The sequence below is a fragment of the Microcaecilia unicolor genome, chromosome 10 (assembly GCF_901765095.1).
Source record: "Microcaecilia unicolor chromosome 10, aMicUni1.1, whole genome shotgun sequence".
NCBI lineage: Eukaryota > Metazoa > Chordata > Amphibia > Gymnophiona > Siphonopidae > Microcaecilia > Microcaecilia unicolor.
The window spans coordinates 153,931,268-153,947,779 of record NC_044040.1 but is presented as its reverse complement, the minus strand read 5'-3'; the positions used below and the strand labels follow the sequence as shown (position 1 = coordinate 153,947,779).

The 16,512-nt window shown below is 41.0% G+C and overlaps 1 protein-coding gene across 2 annotated transcripts in view; it reads left to right on the top strand.

The window, feature by feature from the left end:
- Nucleotides 1-16,512, top strand: part of LOC115478870 (glypican-5-like) — a 1,084,132-nt gene that overhangs the window by 224,831 nt on the left and 842,789 nt on the right. For both annotated transcript variants that reach the window (XM_030216505.1, XM_030216504.1), the window contains exon 3: nt 12,360-13,054. In XM_030216505.1, the coding sequence (XP_030072365.1) occupies nt 12,360-13,054 (695 nt within the window). The remainder of the gene's footprint in view (nt 1-12,359; nt 13,055-16,512) is intronic.

The window sequence follows — 16,512 nt, the reverse complement described above, 5'->3', positions numbered from 1 at the left end:
GCCCAGCGTCTTACTGATGGTTTTGTAGCCCATTCCAGCCTTGTGCAGGTGTATGATCTTGTCCCTGACATCCTTAGACAGCTCCTTGCTCTTGGCCATTTTGTAGAGGTTAGAGTCTGACTGATTCACTGAGTCTGTGGACAGGTGTCTTTCATACAGGTGACCATTGCCGACAGCTGTCTGTCATGCAGGTAACGAGTTGATTTGGAGCATCTACCTGGTCTGTAGGGGCCAGATCTCTTACTGGTTGGTGGGGGATCAAATACTTATTTCCCTCTGCAGAATGCAAATAAATTCATATACTTTCCACAATGTGATTTTCCGGATTTAATTTGTGATGTGCTATCTCTCACTGTTACCAATAACCTACCCTTCAATTATGGGCTGCTCATGTCTTTGTCAGTGGGCAAACTTACAAAATCAGCAAGGGATCAAATACTTATTTCCACCACTGTACCAGTAGCCACTTACTGCCGATATGTGTATATGTTCCAGCCCTCCAACTGCCATTCTTGCTGTCAATTGATAATTTTTCAATTAATTTATATCCCTTTTCAATGTGCTTGTCAAGTACCTGTTCCTATACCTTTTAGTCTTTGATGCTGGTGAAATTTTGCCATGTCACTGGTGCTCATGATGTGTGGTGACTTCAACACCCACAATGTAAGGCCCCAGTATACCTTGTTACTCAACCCATGTCAGCTACTATGGAGGTCACACATAAGCAGAGCTAGCTCCAACATAAAGGCAATCAGCCACCCTTCCCAGGTACCAATACATTAACAGAAGGTCACATCACACTCATCATACCAAGAACAAATGTATGTAGTCTGAAGCTAGTGCCACCATTCCTTGAGCCATTCCCATCATTTTCCAGGCCTCTGTAATGTTTTGATTAATGTTTTCACACAGCCATGTCTGTGCCACAGTGCCTTACCAGGCTACTCTTCTTCCCACAACAGCAGAGTGCAACAAGAGCCACAAGAAGCCAAGGAGGAGGAGAAGTAGGTGGAGCAGAAAGAGGAGGAGGAGCAGCAGGAAGAAGAGAGGGAAGAGAAGGAAGACAAATGCTATTGCAGGAGGAGAAGAAAGAGAGGAGAGATCTGGCACAGGAGGAAAAAGAGGAGCCAGAGCCACTGGAGCTACAGAAGGAGGAAACAGGTGAGGGTGGGGGCTATCAGGCAGCATGGCACAGGTGGACAGACATAGGCTGGGGCAGCATGGGCTGACAAATGAGGGTAGAGGTGTACAGAGGTGGGTTTGGAGATGTGCACAGGGTGTCTGCAGGGGATGGTTATGAGGTTCATGAGAGGAATGGGACACAGTGCATGGCAGTTAAGGTTAACACCTCACTCTCACCCATCCTCCAGTCTGCCACAATGCTAGCAGTCCCCAAAGAAAGTGGATCCAATGTTTGGATGTCTTGTATAGCAGGTTTAAATGAGGTTTGCATCTCCCGTCCTGCAATTCTATGTGCAATTCATAATCACTGCTGGATGTCTATACTGCATCATTGCCCAGGACAACAGCCCCAGCACACCTTCTCCATGGGTACTGATGTTTCAGAGTCAATGGAAGGTCAACATTGATATGACCCTATTTATAAAATATGGCTTTCAGTATGGATGTGATATAAACTAAATATGCTGGCTTATCAACAGTGTTTAAGTAGCACTCCTTAAATGATGCCTACTGTATGCATATGTCTTCCTAGGAACAGAAAATGAGTGGGGCAGAGGTAAGATTAGCACTTATGCCTGTATCTTATAAAATATACTCATAAGCACCAAATTTTACCGCCACATACATGTTTGAACCTACTCCTGCCTTTGAGTAGGCATAAAATTGTGTGCCAAGTTGTGGGTAGGCAATTTTATAAAGGTACATAGTCACATATGTTACCTTTAAAAAATACACAATATCATCTAATAAAAACGGTAAAGCAAAAATTACTACACTTTTCAAATTATACCAGCAATCCAAGTAGGTTTTGAATGAAAACCACTTGTGCAGTTTATATCATTCACTTCAAACATATGTGTGTATAAAAATTGACGAGAACATCAGGACAGAAGCAGAAGTTCTCAGTGCTCACTCTGCATTTGAATAGCCTTCTGTGGGTATAATCATCAGTCCCAAAGTATTTTTAAAAATTATGTACACTATTTCTTTAGCGCTCTCTCTCGCTCTCTCAATCTCTCTCAATCTCTCTCTCTCTTAAAAAAAAAAAAAGCTTTATAACTGATTGCTGCATCAGCAACACCAACATGATCACGTTTCAAGTGCTAGCTCCACATCAGGATGTCACTTTTTTCCAACTAATTAACTTCCATTGGCAATTTCTAAAAAAATCAAATTAAATTAACCCAGTGCAACTTCAAAAGATTCATTTTATGCCATATATACTTTACCAAGCAGCTCTCTCTTTCCAACCCAATGACTCAAAAGGGGAAGAACGATAAAATGGCAACCTTCATTAAATACAAACACTCAAAAGTATTCCGCCAATCAGATCCAAATAACATGATTATAAAAAAAATCAAATCAAATTAGAACATTCTATAGATTCATTCAGTCCTAGCAGATAAACCATCTTGAGCTGGTGAATCCAAAATTGTTCTCAGTAAACCAAACTTTGCATATAGTTTCTCCCAAAGAATTGCAGAGGAACCATATCAATCGCTCCCCATTTAGGAATAATTTTACTAACTTGCAGTAAGCACTAATTGTGGACTTACCAAAGGTAAGCTCAGGCGTCCCATGGTAGTTTTTGCATGTGTGCGCACTACCATATGCTAAAAAAATAAAATTTATTTTTTAGTGCTGGGACATGTTTGGGGGTGGATAGTGGGCACATGTGGATTGCCGTGCACTAACTGATTAATGCAGGATTAGCATGTGAACCCTTTTTGCCTAAAAGATAGGTGGTGATAAGAACTCACGCTCTAATGGTCATGTGCTAATGGTGAAATTAGTGCGTAACCATTAGAAAAATCTGCCTTTTATCAGCCGTGCTAAAAGTGGCCTCAGCGTGGGGATACTGTAGGCCATTTTGTAGTGATGCTTGGTACAAGGGCCCTTAATATCTTAAAGAGAGTGAGCTGCAGAAAGCCAATATTGTGCTAACTGAGTTGTCTCCATATGAGTGCGAACATGACTTCTATGTTCATTTAGAACAAGCCATATGATTCTTTGAGTTCTTCCAACATACTGTATACTTTGGGGCATGGGCAGATAATTGCATAGGTCACAAAGGCTGACTCACGGTTGGTAACATATTGTTCCATCACTGTGAATGAATTAGATGGAGAAAACCAAACGTGTCTTTCTACAGTTGACTCTCATCAATCGCACTGTGCTCAAGCCAAATGTCCCAGTATCAATTCAAAAGACTTGTCTTCAGATTTCCTTGTTAAATCTTCTCCCACATTTTTATCCCTTTTATATGTCATAAGAAGAGGTTCTGAAAATATTGATTGAGAAGAAAGCTCCACCAATATCTTCTTAGAATTTTAACCACTTGTGAAAAGTTCCAGTTATATATGGCAGCACACAAGTTAATCTATTTCAGAGCACACTCTATAAGGGCATATTTAGCTCTATGACAGGCAGCTTTCAGTATATGGCGGGGAGGGGGGAATAACCCTGACCTGCAAACCTGTTATGTACTTCTCCAGCCTGTAACTTAGAATCAGAAAAAAGATGAACAAATATGTCACACCTTCAAAAATGGAATAATGGATAGACTTTTCTTCAAATGATATCAGTCTGCACCTTCTCTCTGGAATTCCTTGCCTCTGGGACTTTCTGCAGAATTGTCTTATGAACAATTTAAAATCACACCTTTTTTACTGAAGCTTTTGAAACCCATTAAGGAGCACTGATGGGGGAAATCACTGCATATACATGTTTGTTTTTTTATTTGTTGTGTGTTTTGGTTTATTTTTTTGTTGGTTTTATTCTTTTGAATGATTTCTTTTATCTGTCGTATTTGAATTGGAGTTATTTTCCTTTTCTGATGATTGTATATTGTACATTGCCTGGACTTGGCTTGTTCCAAATTTGGTGATTAATCAAGTGTTCATAATAATAATAAACATAAACATAATGAAGTAGTAATCTGTCTATTTTCTTTCTGAATAACCACATCAAGAAAAGCAATGGATGTATGACTGTACTGTACAGTAAATTTCAGATTCTCCTTAAATGAATTTAAATGTGATACAATGCCCCTTTGAATCATTAGATTGGAAAGAGAGAGCTGTTTGGTAAAGTGCATATTGCATTAAATGTATCAAAAGATTTTTTTGAAGTTGTGCTGCATTAATTGAATTAGATTTTTTTTTTATTGATGAGTCACCTTCTCATTAATAAATGGACTAAAATTTCTTATTTAACTGGAGAAGTCTAAATAACTTTGGTGCTCCCACTGTATTCAGAACTGATTATTTAATTTTAAATGGTTTCTAAGATACATATTCTGTGTAGAACTTGTTGTTAAGCCTGTATCACTTTAGGAAGTGTGAGTTCACGTTTTGCTTTGGTAGTAGGTTATGGTTACTTAAATATGCTGTCTTTGAAATTCTTAGAATGAATTAACTATCCATATATATTTTCCCCTTTGAAGGAGCTTTTTCTTAATGACATAACTGAGGGGGAGTCAACTATTTTTATTGTAATATGAAATGACTATACCTTTGAAAAAATGATTGTACCTTTGCCAGTGGCGTTCCTTGCCTGGATGGCACCTGGGGCGGAGCGCCGATGCGCCCCCCCACTAAATTACACCTTCCCCCCCCCTCCGGCGAAATGACAACCCCCGGGTGCACGCCGCTGGGGGGGGGGTGCTACGGCTCACGCCTGCTCCGAGTTTGCTAACTTCTTCGTTCGTTCGCTGCAGCTCCCTCTGCCCCGGAACAGGTTACTTCCTGTCCGGGGCAGAGGGAGCTGCAGCGAACGAGCGAAGAAGTTTAGCGAACTCGGAACAGGCGCGCGCCGCGGCACCCCCCAGCGGCGTGCACCCGGGGTGGACCGCCCCGACCTTGGTACGCCACTGACCTTTGCTAAACTAATGTGCTAAAGGAACCCTCACCCATTTTTAAACTGGTGGGGGGGGGGGGGGAGGATGATAACATTGGCTGAACCTGGCCTTTGGTGGGAAAAGCTGACACTGAAGTTTCTTTTAGCTTGTTAACTGTGCACTCCAGTTATGATTATGATATTGGTACTTTCTGGGATAACTATGGATAGAAATGGGTCACTCATGGGCAGCAGTACCAGGAGCTGAGACGTGACTCGATGTTGCCGTGGGTCACGCTAATGTATGTTTGGCAAATGTTATACAAATAACTGTGGGCTTGTTTCGATACCAAATTGCTCTGCACAGATATGCCCTTTTCTGGAAATATTTGAAAACTACTCTTTTTAAAAGATTTGTTTGTTAATGATATGTTTATCTGATATTATGATGTCATTGTAATTCCATAGTTTCTGTCTCCGTCTATTCTTTTTAATTTTGTAAACTGTCTACAATCTAGTGGCATATGCGGTCTAGAAATTTAATGTAAAGTAAAAGTAAAGCAAAGCTCCATGGGCTTCAGAAAATGAATTGGTTTTACATGCTGTACTGAATTGTAAGATTTATTATTAATTGAAGAAAAGAATACAGCTGCAGCCAAAGTTTGTTCCACTTAAAATGGCTTTATGTGCTATTTAGTATGTGATACGAATGCTTGCCTTGAGTATTTTAAATGGAGGCAGGTGCGAATGCCAATGTTATGGCTATCCTCATGGTTTGTTCATTTTATGAAATTGTGAAATAATTTCGATATAATTAATAAATTTCGAAATGTAAACAGATTTTATTCAATACATTTTGATATGCAATTTTTCATTTTTCTTTGCAGTAGCATATTACTTTGGATATTCTTCTGATTTGAGTTGGTCAAGGAAGCCCTTATAATACAGTATCTCTATTTTAGTAAACTTGTTTTGTTTTTAAATGTTTTTTATATATTCATTTTCCTTTTTTGTATTTTTATGAGTAGACTCCCTCACACAGGCATTTAGCCGAAACTTGGGCTTGTCGGGTCAAACAATAAAATTTGCTTCCTCTGGTCCAAGGATCTGCCTGTTCTTTCCTATCTGGGCCCATTATACTGCATTTCTACTGCTGAGTGTGATTATGTGAAATTTTGACACAAAGTTAAAGCTTGGTTATTTCATAAATATTGTGAAGAGCCTCTGAACTATCCTTCCTGAATACAGTGGGGGAAATAAGTATTTGATCCCTTGCTGATTTTGTAAGTTTGCCCACTGACAAAGACATGAGCAGCCCATAATTGAAGGGTAGGTTATTGGTAACAGTGAGAGATAGCACATCACAAATTAAATCCGGAAAATCACATTGTGGAAAGTATATGAATTTATTTGCATTCTGCAGAGGGAAATAAGTATTTGATCCCTCTGGCAAACAAGACCTAATACTTGGTGGCAAAACCCTTGTTGGCAAGCACAGCGGTCAGACGTCTTCTGTAGTTGATGATGAGGTTTGCACACATGTCAGGAGGAATTTTGGTCCACTCCTCTTTGCAGATCATCTCTAAATCATTAAGAGTTCTGGGCTGTCGCTTGGCAACTCGCAGCTTCAGCTCCCTCCATAAGTTTTCAATGGGATTAAGGTCTGGTGACTGGCTAGGCCACTCCATGACCCTAATGTGCTTCTTCCTGAGCCACTCCTTTGTTGCCTTGGCTGTATGTTTTGGGTCATTGTCGTGCTGGAAGACCCAGCCACGACCCATTTTTAAGGCCCTGGCGGAGGGAAGGAGGTTGTCACTCAGAATTGTACGGTACATGGCCCCATCCATTCTCCCATTGATGCGGTGAAGTAGTCCTGTGCCCTTAGCAGAGAAACACCCCCAAAACATAACATTTCCACCTCCATGCTTGACAGTGGGGACGGTGTTCTTTGGGTCATAGGCAGCATTTCTCTTCCTCCAAACACGGCGAGTTGAGTTCATGCCAAAGAGCTCAATTTTTGTCTCATCTGACCACAGCACCTTCTCCCAATCACTCTCGGCATCATCCAGGTGTTCACTGGCAAACTTCAGACGCCCGTCACATGTGTCTTCCGGAGCAGGGGGACCTTGCGGGCACTGCAGGATTGCAATCCGTTATGTCGTAATGTGTTACCAATGGTTTTCGTGGTGACAGTGGTCCCAACTGCCTTGAGATCATTGACAAGTTCCTCCCTTGTAGTTGTAGGCTGATTTCTAACCTTCCTCATGATCAAGGATACCCCACGAGGTGAGATTTTGCGTGGAGCCCCAGATCTTTGTCGATTGACAGTCATTTTGTACTTCTTCCATTTTCTTACTATGGCACCAACAGTTGTCTCCTTCTCGCCCAGCGTCTTACTGATGGTTTTGTAGCCCATTCCAGCCTTGTGCAGGTGTATGATCTTGTCCCTGACATCCTTAGACAGCTCCTTGCTCTTGGCCATTTTGTAGAGGTTAGAGTCTGACTGATTCACTGAGTCTGTGGACAGGTGTCTTTCATACAGGTGACCATTGCCGACAGCTGTCTGTCATGCAGGTAACGAGTTGATTTGGAGCATCTACCTGGTCTGTAGGGGCCAGATCTCTTACTGGTTGGTGGGGGATCAAATACTTATTTCCCTCTGCAGAATGCAAATAAATTCATATACTTTCCACAATGTGATTTTCCGGATTTAATTTGTGATGTGCTATCTCTCACTGTTACCAATAACCTACCCTTCAATTATGGGCTGCTCATGTCTTTGTCAGTGGGCAAACTTACAAAATCAGCAAGGGATCAAATACTTATTTCCCCCACTGTATGTCTGTTTATGATTTTACTGAGGGTTTCATTCTATTTTTTGGGAATTCTTATCTATTATGTATCTAGGTTCATATTGAGATGATTATTGTATAGTTTTTCTTGGTATCTGTATGTTTTTTCTTTTTGTTTTCTATCTAGAACTGTTTGGTTAAGTGGAATATAAGTGTTAAAATCTAATTAAATTAAATTAAGCCCTTTAAAGTAAGTAGTACTGAAATAAAGGTCACCAATCTGTGGGTAATGTCTTTTTATTGGACTAAATACATCTGTCACTGTTTTTTTGAGAACTTTTAAATATTACTGGTTCTGCTAAGCCTGGGATTGTCTGCATATGTCAGGATGTAGCAGGTTAAATTACAACTACAGCTCAATAAAGAACACAGTGGGGTTGGGGGTTGGTGTCTTCAAGAGGTGACAGACACTAAAACATTACATCTCCAAAGGATTTGTGTCTGATAATAGCTGAGAAAGCCAATGTCCTTAGTAATTCCTTCTGCATTATTGTTCTAAATTAACTGAGTATCTTAATTTCTTATGTTTTACATTCTTGTGTACTTTTTATATCCTTATTAAATAACCTGATTGTAAGGTCATTAAAGGAACGATATTTCTTTTCTTTACTTGATAAATATACTGAAGGGCTCTTAATGTTATGCTCTCTAATGTTTAAGTTTGTAAAAATGTATCCTTGCCCTTTACTTTTGCTTCATTTTAATGGTATGACATCCCGTGATTGAATCATTTACTCTACATTCATAGAGGCTCATAAATATAAAACCTTTATACTGAATGACTTTCCCATGTGGGTAGCTGTGATATCCTATGAAACAGACTGTGGTATATTAATAGCAATGCTGAGATGCTGATCAATAGTTACAGGAAATGTTTAAGTAAAGTTATTGCTGGTCAAAGAGATGTCACCAATTCCCGAAGGAAGGTTCCACATACTTTTTTTCCACAAGGATATTTATTTCTGAATCATTATGTTGAGTAAATAATTAAAATATATGCTTTGTTTATTTAGAAGCCCTTTTACTAAAATGCGGCAAAAAGTAGCCTAAGAGGCATATTTTCAAAGCACTTTGGGAGGCTAAGTTCCATAGGTTTCTATGGAACTTTGGGAGGCTAAGTGCTTTGAAAATGAGCCTGTTAGTGTGCCCTTATATGGGTCTTTCCTGCATGCTAAGGCCATTTTTACCACAGGAGTAAAATGACAGATTATTTAGAATTTTCCATTAATGGGCATGCACTAATTTTCAACAATCTAGAATATTGAGGAGATCAAAATAATCTATATACTCAATTGACATATACTCAAAAACACGTTATTCATGTAAAGAGGAAAGGCCTCAAGAAGCCCCTGGCTATGTAACTCTATAGCTCACAGGGACTGGGCTGCATCATCATTGGCCCAAAACCTCTAAACTGTAATATCTAAACCACAGTTTTTCTTCATTTTTTTCTTTTTTTTCGTTTTGTTCTAAATATAAATGATCTTCATCAAATATTCTAAAGACTCATAAAACTAGAAGCTACTTAGCTTATTCGGATCTGGTCCTCATTATCCCGGAGCTTTATCAACGCTGATAGCGACCATGACCAATGGTGGCTGACGTTTTGTCACCTGCTTCAGGGTCGTGAAGTCTGCGTTGATCTCCGTTCACAGTATTTCAATTTAAGCGGACCAGCTGAAAATCTCAAAAATTCACATCCAAAATTTTCCAAGTGTCACCACAAGAAGAGCTGATTGAAAAATAACAACCACTGTCATATACTTCCCCTCAAAACCCGACATGGGCCATGTTTCACCATGCAAGCATCTTCAAGGGTTGAGGCTTACTACAGTTTTCTAATAGTTTTCATGGCCCTATTATAGAATTGTCCATTTGATGCAAGGTATGGAAATTTTGCTTTTCAGTAACTGCAGGGGATATGCTGGACACACGCCGAATGTTTATCACTAAAACATTTCACTTACCATGTGTTAATTTTGGCTGTTAATAATTGATAAAATAAACTTACTGCACTTTAATGAATAGGCTCCTAAGTTAAGTTATTATTAAATAGGTTTATCTTTCTCTTTTATCAGGTTTAGATTAGCATCTAATCAGTGGCGTACCAAGGGGGGGGGGCGGTGGGGGTGGTCCGCCTCGGGTGCACGCCGCTGGGGGGGTGCCGCATGCCTGTTAGCTCCGAGTCCGCTCGTTCCCTCCCTGCTGTTCCCTCTGCGTGGGGGTGTAGTTTTGCCGGGGGGGGGGGGGGGGTGTAGTTTCGCTGGGGAGGGGGGGCATCGGCGATCCGCCCCGGGTGACAGCCAGGCTAGGAACGCCACTGCATCTAATTATGTTTTCGGTATAAATTGTGCTAAAGTGCAGACCATTTTAGTAGGTTCACACTTATGAGAGTATTAGAACCATTCTGTTTCACTGAATTGCTCCTGTTTGCTATGATTGTAGGATACACACAGGCATGATTGATGGATTGCCCCCATGATTTGTTAAGATAGCTACAGGAATTTCATAAGCAAATGTATCTCAGGTTATAATTGGGAATTAATGTTAAGTAAAATATACTTCCTTGCTAGAAATTACTTTCTTGCTAGAAATTACTTTCTTGCTAGAATATTCTATTTCATGTTTGTCCCAACAGTCTCTTACTGCTTCTTTGGGCTTATAGCTCAATTAGAACTGTTTTTTGTTGGTCTATATTACAATAAGAGTTAATACTCAGCCACCTGGGGATTTTTTTCACCTGTTTTTAAATCTTCCTCCCTTTTTACTTAGTTCAGTCATTGTAGCAATTACCTTCAGGCAAGGTCTTTGGCCTGGGTCTCCTTTATAATTCATCCAATTATGGTCCCTGTGTCTGGCTGGTAGATGTTGCATATATATTTCAATACATTTCCCTCCCCCTCCCATCCTATCATAATTATTGTAGTTCTCCACTCTTCCACTCTTTTGTCATGTCCATCTTTTCTATAATGCTATCCCTTCTTTAGCTTGTTTACTGCCCAAATGACCATTCAGAAGAGTGGGGTAACAAATTATAAATAAACTTGAATATATTAGTATGAAATACCATTCAGCATTCAAACAAATAAACAATATAAAATACATAGAAACATATAGGTGACTCTAGCATTTAGTGCATGCTAATTTTAGTGTGCCCTAAAAATGCTAGTGCACCTTATTGAACAGAGCTCTTGATTTCTTTTTTACCTAGTGCAGCTGAGTGGAGGAGTGGCCTAGTGGTTAGGGTGGTGGACTTTGGTCCTGGGGAACTGAGGAACTGAGTTCAATTTCCACTTCAGGCACAGGCAGCTCCTTGTAACTCTGGGCAAGTCACTTAACCCTCCATTGCCCCATGTAAGCCACATTGAGCCTGCCATGAGTGGGAAAGCACGGGGTACAAATGTAACAAAAATAAAAAATAGAGTGAAAACTGGAGAATGTTGCTTGCCCCTAACTTGGTATATTTTTTCCCTTTCTTTCTTTTTAATAAAAGTACTTCTGTATAAACGCCAAATTTTGTATTGGTTCAATTAGGGGCCCTTTTACCAAGCTGCAGTAAAAGGGGCCCTGCGGTGGCATCAGTGCATAGATTTGTTATGCGCCAAGGTCCTTTTACTTCAGCAGATTCTTTTTTTGAAAGGGAAATGGCTGTGTGGTTAAAATATTTCTGGTCATGCCAGAAATGATGCATGGTGGGAGCAGCTCTACTGCCGGCTCCCATGGGTGGGCCAGTAGTTGTGCCGGATTAGCACATGCCAATGCTGCAGTCGCTCTACAGCGGCATTGTAAAAGGGCCTCAAAATGTTTTAAATAAGTTTCACCCACAAATAAAGAGCTTAATATCCTAGCTATGTGCCTGCATCCATTACCTATGTATAGTATATGTGTGAATCTAAAGAAAAAGAAATCCTCTATCCTTTTCATAATCTTAATGGTCCTCCTAATATGTCCTGAAAAATTTGATATAAATAGAGAACAAAACATAAGCTGCGATACATTCTTATACAAGTTTTTTTTCTCCATCTTCAATAGTCTACTAGAAAGATTCATCCTACTGTGAAATTAATGTGGCAGCACAGAGTTGGAGCAGTTGTCATTATGTTTACCTTAAATAAATTGCAAATTCCCACCATCATTAAGGATAAGATAGTTTATACTTGTTTCCTAAGATATAAATAATACCTGCAAATTGGTTGCTCATATATTGTTTAACTTAATGGACAAGCATCTACTGAAATATTAGATGACTTGTAAATGCATTGCACAATGTCAGTAATCCAACTCTAAATCTATGGAGTTATGCATGTATTTGTAATGATATAGAAAGTTAAATGAAAATTATATATAGGCATGTTTTATATTTTAAGTTTGCAGTTCATGAAAAAAAAACACGTGATCCTTCAACATTCTATAACTGTTGTACCATCATTTTTTGCTGTAATATAAAACAATGTCTTATTCTTTTTCTATACCTTTCTTTTTTTACAGAGACCTTTGAGACCATGATTAGCTTTGCTGTCAATCACACACAAGCACTATTTGATACAACTTATCAAACAATGGCAAAGGAAGCAGTAGAACCAGTTAAAGAACTATTTATGGACCTCTCTCTTTACATATTGGGTGCTGATACAACAGTGGAGAGTGCAGTTTCACGGTTCTTTGATAGTCTTTTTCCCTTAGTTTACAGTCGCCGTATAAACCCAGGAATTACACATTTATCAGAGGAGTATGCAGAATGTCTTCGACTAACAAGGAAGGAGATAAATCCTTTTGGGCCCTTCTATAAAGCAATGGTTGCAGAACTATCAAAGTCTGTTTGGGCAAGTAGAATGTTACACCGTGGCCTAAATATGGGTATTGAAGTGATAAACACTACAGAACATATTACTATAACAAAGGATTGCAACAGAGCATTGGTAAAGATGCAGTACTGTCCGCACTGCCAAGGTTTAACACTTATCAGATCCTGTGTTGGATACTGCCTGAATGTAATGAGGGGCTGCTTGGCTGGTGTGGCAGAACTGGACCCCTACTGGCGGGAGTACATTGCCACAATGGAACATTTAACAAATGAGATGGTTGGGTCACATGAGGTGGAGCTTGCATTGCTGAGGGTGAGATATGTAACTAACGAAGCCATCCTGTATGCACAACTGAATGGACCTCAGCTTTCAGCCACAGTAAGTACTTGAAAATTATATTGCCCTATATGTGTTCTGATATATCAGAGAAGGAAATACACAACAAGATCAACCCTGTGACTGATGACTTTGTATCCACTGATTGTGTACACAGACACCCAAATAAACAGAAAGTAGAAGTAGATTCTCAGCTGAGTTCAGCTAAAATAGCTGTTCTTGTTTTCCTCATTTTTTTGCCTTGAAGTTATTAGCCAGGTGAAGGGAATTCTATAATCTAGGCACCTGCAGTTATGCACCCCATGAACACAAATGCATAGAATAGTAGCACTTATGTATGTAAATGGACACTTACCCAGAAAAGTGCCAGCAGAGCACCTAAGTGCTATTCTGCAAATACCCAAATAACTTAAGGCGTATTTTAAAAGTCATCATACACAATAGCAGAGCATGGACAGGACATGGTTAGAGCTCCTACTTTACATATGTAACTTATAGAATACATGTCTCTGCTTGTATTTAGGCACCCATACGTCCGCCAGGTTTATGGCTGGTGTAACTGCGGGCATGTAAATAATAGGTGCGCTGATATTGGGTTATACTAGTATTCTGTAATGGAAGCTGAGCACCCAGGTTTCATTATAGAATAGGCTCCTGCCATGTGTCCCTGGGGTACCTAAATAGAGGCTACCAGTTGTAGAATTGCCTCAAAAGCGCACTGTGGGTCACTTGATATATGTAATACTCTTAATTCCTGAGGATATTATGCTACACCTGGTGCCTCATATCACCCCAAATTAATTATTACCATTGTGCAATGTACGCTGTCTATGACGTTATCATTGGCATAGAGAAGGGGCAAAGGGGCATTTGCCCCCCTCCTAGATTTCAGTTAGTCGATGCCCATAACACTTGCTGCTATTTCTCTCTACCCAGAAGCTGGCATCTCCTGCTCTCCTCCTCTCCCCCCTTACCCATGCAGTTCATTATTTCCCCTTCTCTCTCAATCCTCCTTCCCCTGATCCTCTGTGTACCTTAAAATTTCTGTTCTCCTTGCTAAAACAAAGTTCACCAGTGGCTGCAGCAGTTGGCATATGCTGCTGGTGACCTGTTTGGAGCCTTCCCACTGACCCATCCCACCCACTCTGATGCAATTCCTGGTTTCCACAGAGGTGGAATGGCTCAGAATGAAAGCTCCAGAGCAGGATGCGGGCAGCATATGCTGATTATTGCTGCTGCCACCACTGCTGGAGATCTGCAGAAAACATGAAGACAAACTAAAGCTTTAAGGTAGATGGGGATTGGGGGGTATTGAGGAAGAGAGGAGGAAATACTGAACTGTAAATGGGCAGGGGGACAAGAGGGGAGTGGGGAGAGTTGCCACACTGCACATGTGGGCGAGGAGAAAGGAGAGATGCTGGACTATGCACTGGGGGAGTGGAGTTAAAATGCCAGACAATGCACAGGGTGGAGGAAGAGAGAGATGCCAGATCATGCATGGGGGTGGAGAGAGGGAGAGATGGTGAGGTGCCAGACTGCATATGGAGGTGAAGGGAGAGATGCCAGAGACCATGTATAAGGGAAGGGTGTGGAGGGAGAGAGAGATACCAAACTGTGCATGGGGGGATGGAGGGAGAGAGAGATGCTGGACTGTGCAAGGAGGAGGGGGAGTGGGAGAGAGATACCACATTGCCCAAGGGGGAGAGTGGGGAGTTGCAGAGAGATGTCAGACTGCCCAAGGGGAAGAGTGGAGAGTGGGAGAGAGATGCTGGACTGCACAAAGGGGGAGAGAAAAGCTAAAATGCCAGGTTGCACAAGGATAGAGTGGGAGAAAAACGCTGGACTGAATAAGGGGGGGGACTGGGGATGGCAGAAAGATGCTGTACTGTGCTCAGAACAGGGAAGGAGAGATAGATGGAAAACTGCCCACGGGGCAGGGGTGCTTGGAGAGAGAGATGCCAGGCCATGAACAGTTAGAGGGAGGCAGAGGGAGATGCTGGACTGTGCATGAAGGAAGGGAGAGACAGATGCTAGACCATGCACGAGGTTGGGGGGAGATATGCTGGACTGCATGGAGGAGGGATGCTCTATAACTCAAACAGGAGAGGAGAAGGACAGATATTGGACTCAGGTGTGGAGAGAGGAAAGAGAGATAATGGACTCAGGGGCCCTTTTACTAAGCCGCTTATGCGTCTACGCACTCCCAACATGCTCCAAAATGGAGTTACTGCCCGACTACCACATGGCTCCTGCAATAATTTCATTTTTGGTGCACATCCAATACAGGCAGCCCCCAATTTTTTTTATTTTCGGACGTACATATCGGACGTGCACCAAGTAGCGCGTGAGACTATACTGCTAGATCAATGGCTGGCGATAAGCTCGCAGACCCAAAATAGACGCGCGGCAATTTTGATTTTGCCGCACGTTCATTTTTGGAAAACTTTTAAAAAGGCCTTTTTTACAGGCGCAATGAAAAATGGATCGGTGTGCACCCAAAACCCACGCCTACACTGCTGCAAGCCATTTTTCAGTGCGCCTTTGTAAAAGGACCTCTCAAAGGGAAGGGAGAGAGGGAAGAGAGAGGGAGAGACATTGAACCTGAGGGTGGACAGGAGGGAGGGAAAAAAGATGGAGAAATGGACCAGGGGGTGGGGGGGGGGGGTTATAAAAATAAAATGTTAAGACAACAAGGTTCTAAAAAAGTTTTTTCTTTAAATTTACTAGAATGTGTTAGTTTGGGAAATGTACATTATGAATGTCTTTGTATTGTGTACAGTAGAAGAGGAAATGTTTTTTCTATTTTTATTTCTCCAGTGTTTCAGTATATGCTAAGTTTGACTTCTTGGGTATCACAGTTAAATTTTTGCATTCATATTTTTAATTTGAGATCTAATTTGAGTTCTTGCTATTTGAATCATAGGATTAGTGTTATTGTTGCATGACATATTTGCTACAAGTATGTTGTTAGGATTTTTTTCAGGTTTTGTATTATTTTATAATGTGCCTGACAGTGGAGAGATCTATTTTGCTATTGCTCAGATGACATTTTTTATTGTAGAGTGACTTCCGTCATGGAGAAATGTCTTATTTCTCATCTGCACTTGCTGTTGTCTGCGGTGGGGGGGGGGGGGGGGGGGGGAGGAGGTTATATTTTTGTGGGTGCAGAGCGTGTTTATATATATTTAACTTATAACAACTGCTATACTGTGTCAGACCAAAAGGTCCATGAGACCATAGATGCATTGTGTCACATATGTGAGCATATGGGGCAGCCTGGGAAAAGGGGGAGTGCATCGGTTTATTCATATTAAGATGTGGCAAATGGAAGAGAAGGGGGTCTGATCACCATAGAAGTGAACTTTACAAATATTATAATAGATGAAGAACTAGCACTCTTTGTCATATGGGAGGTAGGAGTGGGGGGAAACCATGACCCATATTGGCAAGGGGCTCAGACACTGTCAGCCTGCCCCTTCCTCCACCCATGTATCCAGCTC